Source organism: Tachysurus vachellii, chromosome 14 (genome assembly GCF_030014155.1).
Source record: "Tachysurus vachellii isolate PV-2020 chromosome 14, HZAU_Pvac_v1, whole genome shotgun sequence".
NCBI lineage: Eukaryota > Metazoa > Chordata > Actinopteri > Siluriformes > Bagridae > Tachysurus > Tachysurus vachellii.
Genome location: NC_083473.1, coordinates 16637884 through 16643883, shown reverse-complemented (window position 1 = coordinate 16643883; position 6000 = coordinate 16637884). Strand labels below are relative to the sequence as shown.

Here is a 6000-nt window from a genome sequence, read left to right as displayed (position 1 = left end):
CACACACTCTCTCTCTCACACACTCTCTCTCTCACACACACTCTCTCTCACATGCACACACACACTCTCTCTCTCACACACACACACACACTCTCTCTCTCTCACACACACACAGTCTCTCTCACACACACACACTCACTCTCTCAAACGCACACTCTCTCTCACACACACACACACTCTCTCTCACACACACTCTCACACACACACACACACACACTCTCTCACACACACTCTCGCACACACTTTGAACCCTAAGCAAACTTTGCATTGTTTTGTTTTTTTGTTTTGTTTTTTTTAGTACAGAAACTATAGTACTGTAGGAAGCTTGGCAGTAATCTTTGTTTTAGACATCAGCTCAATACAGGCAGTATTTAATGAGGTCACACATTCTGGTACACAGGCAGTGTTTAGTGAACACAATAAGTGGCAGTGGTTAATTAAACTGTAGCACAGAAACACACAAGCAGACCTTGGCAGTATTTACTCGTTTAAACTACTCAACACATCACAACACAAAAGAATACAACACCACCTGTATATATGTTATGAAACACAGAACACACACAGCTCATGTAAGCATCCTCTCTATATCACCCTGCACTAGACAGAAAAATGATCATGGCTTTTAAATCCTTTCAGTATCACTAATGTGGAATGGGGAACATTGCTCGTAAGAAGTGAAGCCTTTATTTATTTACTAATTGTTCATAAACCAAAGCAGCAAAGGTGGAGGCCACATTAAGCCCCAAAAGCATGCACTCAACAAGAAGAGCTCCATAGATATGGATTGCCATTATGTGTAAATGGCTGCAATGCCGCATTGATTAGAGCTCAGATTTCTTACCAAAGAACATCCAATGATCGGAAAGCAGCAAGAACTCACTAGTGCTGTCCTAACTGAGCAACAACCACACAGGGACCCAGACACACATCAAGAACACACACACACACCCCCCCTACACATATACACACATCCATACAACACCATAAATTCATACACACACGCACATCCATACAAACCCACAAATACACACACACACACACACAAACTGCCTTTGACATGCTCCATACATCCATACAACCCATGAGATAGATAGACACACACACACACAAACACATCCATACAACTCCAGAGAGATACACACACAAAATGGTTCACCACCAACTGCCAACTGTTGATATGCTCAATGTTAGATGCGCACACACACACACACACACACAAATCCAGAGATAGATAGATACTCACACACACACGCATACCTTAGTGCAAACACACACACACGCCACACACACCTACAACTATTATGCATTGTGGTCCTCAATCTTGGTTCTAAAGTTGTTGGTTCTCAGCTCTTGTGGTCCTAGTTTTTAATATAAATAAATATTCAGTTCTGTCATCTTAAAAAGATTTTAAGGCACATTATCCAGTAACTACAATAAAATCAGTGATACAAAGAAACAGTGAAACTAAGAGGAAGGATGTGCAGTGAAAGTTGGGACTCAGGCCCTAGAGGTTAAGCAGTTAAATACAGTATGTGTGATATAACTTCACCACTACTATATTGACAATATTTACCAAATTCCAAAAGTAATCAAAAGAATGTCTTCATTCCTGTTTATTTTTGCACACTTGTTTGTTTTAGCCGTTTTTTACATGCTCCCTTGCTTAAAACTCTCCATGGTGACTCTTCTGTTATGGCTGATTATCCTCCCACAAGACTGCATCATCATAACAGCTTTAAAAGACTGAGGATTTATTCGACTCTACTGACATTTTTTTCCCTGTTATTTCCCGTAGCAGTGCTTTTGAGCCACTATCCCAAGCTGCTCCTTGCGTCTACTCTGTTCCCCAAATTTACATAAAGCACAGACACAAATCCGACATTTAGGCATGCTCTTAATATTATGGTGACTTTATACATAGATGAGCTTGTTATAAATGTGTTTGTACATCATTATAAATAAACATTGTGATTTTATCCTATATTATTTACAAATCTATTATTGCTGATAATCTCATAAGTGTGTTCATCTCTACTCTTATTTCTTACTAATAATTTCTTAGTGTTGTTATTTGAATAAATCACATCTGTACATTTAGCTAAATCCTAGTGCTTTGATCATGCAGAATAACATAATACTGCTGTAATATACAGAAAATTGGAATGGATTTAACAAAATAAAGAATTACAACAATCTCTAACAACACGTATGCAGACGGTCAGTCGACTTTTTGATCATTTATTTTTAAGATTTTTCTCACATTAGCATGTATCCCAGAGTGGATGTTGTGACTCTACATCCAGATACCTGTAAAGTTGCTTTGTGACAATGTCTCTGTTATATTACAACTGATTTAATTACGTAATGAAGCGAGAGAGCTTACATCCATTACATACACAACAAAGTACAGAACAAGTCTCTCAAACCTTAAAAGTCAGGAACACCTTTAGGTGTGAAAAAAATGGCCAAGTAAATGTTATTTAGATTTTTTAAACCAGGCTAATAATCATCAATAATAAAAATGTATAATAAATAAACTTTTTGTAATGGTGGTGCTGTAATTTCAAACTAAATAAAATACTCTAGGGCTTCTCACATTGTGTTGAACTCCAGGTTAAGGAACATTTCACACTAAAAGCAGGGTTAGTAGTTTACAATAACCCCAAATTAAGTGTGTAAAGCCCTTCTCTCAACTAAATAAGATCAATACACTAAAAATAATAGCATGAATATTACAAGCACCTACAGGCAAAATCCATGTGCTGAAGGCCTGAATGTCGCTGAGAGAGAGAGAGAGAGAGAGAGAGAGAGAGAGAGAGAGAGACAGAATGATCATGATCGTGTGTCAGTGCTGTACTGTCTTGCCCAGCCTCCATGTATTGCTACACCAATCTTGAGTTATCTCCCCCTTAAAATACAAGTATTACCATTAAAACATTTATTATTATATTTCTCATCATTATTACACTGCCATATAGTGCAGGTTAACTCTATATCTCCATCTCATTTTCAGAGGCATACAGAAAGGCCAGAAAGAGAAAAGAAGATAACCTTGTATATTGGCTGCTTTTTCACATCAGAGATTTTACACACACATACACGCGCGCACACACACGCGCACACACACACACGCGCACACACACACGCGCGCACACACACACACGCACACACACACACATGCACTCAGTCAGGTAAAGGCAGTATTAGGGCAAACTCTTTATCTTAAGGATTCCTGCAGAGACCTCAGCAAGTAAAGAAAGAAAAAAAAAAGAAACGCAGTCCACTTCTCACACCTCACATCAAGTTTGGAAGAACATTTTGCTTCAATTTATCAATAGTCTATTTTTATGGCAAAGATGACTATCTTGTTTTTTTTTTTTTTTTTGTATTATTTGATTTCATTCCTTGTGAATGACTCTATATCTCTTTTTTACAAATGTCCCAGAGGAGCTGGAACAGTTAGTCTCAAAAGTTAGTGGTTTTCCCTTCGGTTCACTAAAGATTAATAGTTTTTCATCTGGAGCTACAACACATCACCTACGACATGTCGACGAGAAAAAAAAATCAGAGGAAAAGGGGGAAAATTTACTACCATTCTTTCAGTAAGATGGAGACGTAAAGTAAAAAAGAATCAGAAATTCGGACAGAATGCAAAGGCGAGCGAAGTGAAGAAAGGTGGATGGATAAAATAAAAATGCTGAATAAAGAACATGGATAAAGGAAAGCGGATGCTGTTAAAAATGATAATGAAATCATCTGATGTTTATCTGACAGTTTGTTGTTCCACCCTTGTGGATTAAATAAGCATGAAATTCCTTCTGTGTGTAATAGTGAATAAACACAAAAGAAGACCTGGGGCGGACTGGGAACAGAAATCATCAGGGAATTGGGTTTATAGTGTGACAATTGTTCAAAATAATATTTTGCATGGACTAGGCTGCATTAGATCCGAGGCATAATGCATCCAAGTAAATCTATAAACAAAAGTGGTGCATGGAGATTTAAATGAAACATGTTAAAATTGTATGTTCTTTAAAATTCTACTCCACAATACTACTAAGCAGCATTTCTTCTTTGTTGGACAATGCAGTGACATGGTTTTATGTGAATGTCGCACAAGGACTCATTTTTCTAGTTAGTCTTGTTTTGCCAGCCAACATTCCCTTCAAGTAGGTTAATGAACAATCTGGAAAAAAGATCTGGCCCATTCAGTGGAGGAAAAAGCCAGTGGAAAAAGTCTCAACCTTCCTGTTGGCCAGTCCGCCCCTGAATATGGCTAACAAATGAGCTCCCAAGAGTCTCTGATGGCTCTCACCTGGATTTAATGCAAGAGTATAGACTGACCCACAAAGAACAGGAGAGAAAAGGGAAAGGATAGAGAGGACGGAATAGAAAAGGGATCGAGGAGAAGCAGAGATCGGACAGATGTGATTGGCCTCTAGGGAAATTTGGTAATAAAACTAGGACTGAACTGAAAGTGAACTGAAAGGTACAAGCAGAAATAGTTGGTAACACATGACATTAAAGTTTGCATATAGCAGTTTTCAAATGGCTTCCTTCAATTTTTTCTGTGTTGACGTAGATCATTAGGAACTTAGGAAGAATTATTATTTGCTTACAAGTTTCAAAAGGAAGCTAGTTTAACGGTTACTAGTTTAATGATTATGATCGCTTCATATGCAGACCTTAACCAATCATGGTACCAAAATAACAGCAGAGATCAAGTAGGGCTGCAAGAGAGAAGAAAAACAAGAACCAAAAAAGATCAGGTGTTGTTAAGCTAAGGGAGAAAGCAAAAGTCACACAAGGGCAGAGGCTATTAGTTCTAAGGTTTGAGAATGGATGGCTAAAAGTACCCGTGTTTTGCAGCCAGGCATCGAGTCAGTCTTGTGCATAAGGATGGGATATGGGCTCAAAGGGTCAAAGGTTAGAGGTTATGGGGTCAGGGTGGGACCAGATGAAGGTGATCAGGCTTTGAGGGCATGCCACTGTGCCACGTTGGTGCGTGGCCTGCTCAGCATGTCTTTCCAGTGCTTTACCTCTGCTGGACCGCTCTTCCACGACAGATAGATCTGAACCAGGAGTAAATACACACACACAAACAATTTTGGTCTTTGTTTATGAATTTCCGTGCGAATGTTATACTTTAAGTCCTTAAAGAATTGATTTTTTGTGAGTGTTGCTAAAAGATGCGATGCATATTTTTTTCTGTTGTGCTTTTCTGCATTAAAATACTTAAATTGGTGAAATCACAAGCACAATATTCTTCTTTTAAACGCCTACCAGTGAAAACACATGCAATGTTGTTCTAAGAGAGCTGTACTGATGATCGAGGCACGTGAATCAAAAAGGACTTTGACTGAATGTTTGTTTCGATGATGTCACTATGTCAAATCTCAGCTCAAATCTGTAAAAAATCTGCAGTACCTTTGACAAAAATCTGACCAGATTTTGTTTGGTTTTGCGTAATTTCAGGAAACAAGGTAACGGGGAAAATGATGAAGATGTTTGTGGCACTTTTACTCACAAAGGCTGCCAGAAAAGCAACTCAGTGTTGTGCTCAATGTAAATTTCCTGCACTAAATTGTCTTTTGTATTAAATTGCATAAATGCATAAAAAAAAGCCTAATCATTGGCCTAAAAATTACCTTGCCGATGACATCATTGCGGCTCAGTCGGTCCTTGTCCATGACGGTGATGATGATGGTGGTTTCTCGGAGCACATGTGCAGGAACGTCAAAGGGGAAGGACTCATTAAAGACAGGATTCAAGCAGCGCTTAATAGTAATTGTCTTTTTCTTCTCCACACGCTTGTCTTTGTGCATGAGCCACACCTTTACATACGGATCTGCAGATCAGAGAATCAGAGAATAAAACTGCTACGAATCTTCACACTTGAATGAAAGCAGACATCTGGCCCATGTCTGGAGCTTCTGTTACGAATATATTTTTAGATTTTTCTGTGAAATCTTCTGTGAAACAGGTCAAGTTTATGAA

General features: G+C 38.5%; 1 protein-coding gene across 4 annotated transcripts in view; it reads right to left on the bottom strand.

Moving 5' to 3' along the window:
* syt7a (synaptotagmin VIIa) overlaps positions 1-6000 on the bottom strand; it is a 108469-nt gene continuing 102469 nt past the window's right edge. For all 4 annotated transcript variants that reach the window (XM_060887294.1, XM_060887293.1, XM_060887291.1 and 1 more), the window contains 2 exons: positions 5652-5851; positions 1-5075 (listed from right to left, as the gene is read on the bottom strand). In XM_060887294.1, the coding sequence (XP_060743277.1) occupies positions 4971-5075; positions 5652-5851 (305 nt within the window). In that variant the 3' untranslated portion in view covers positions 1-4970. The remainder of the gene's footprint in view (positions 5076-5651; positions 5852-6000) is intronic.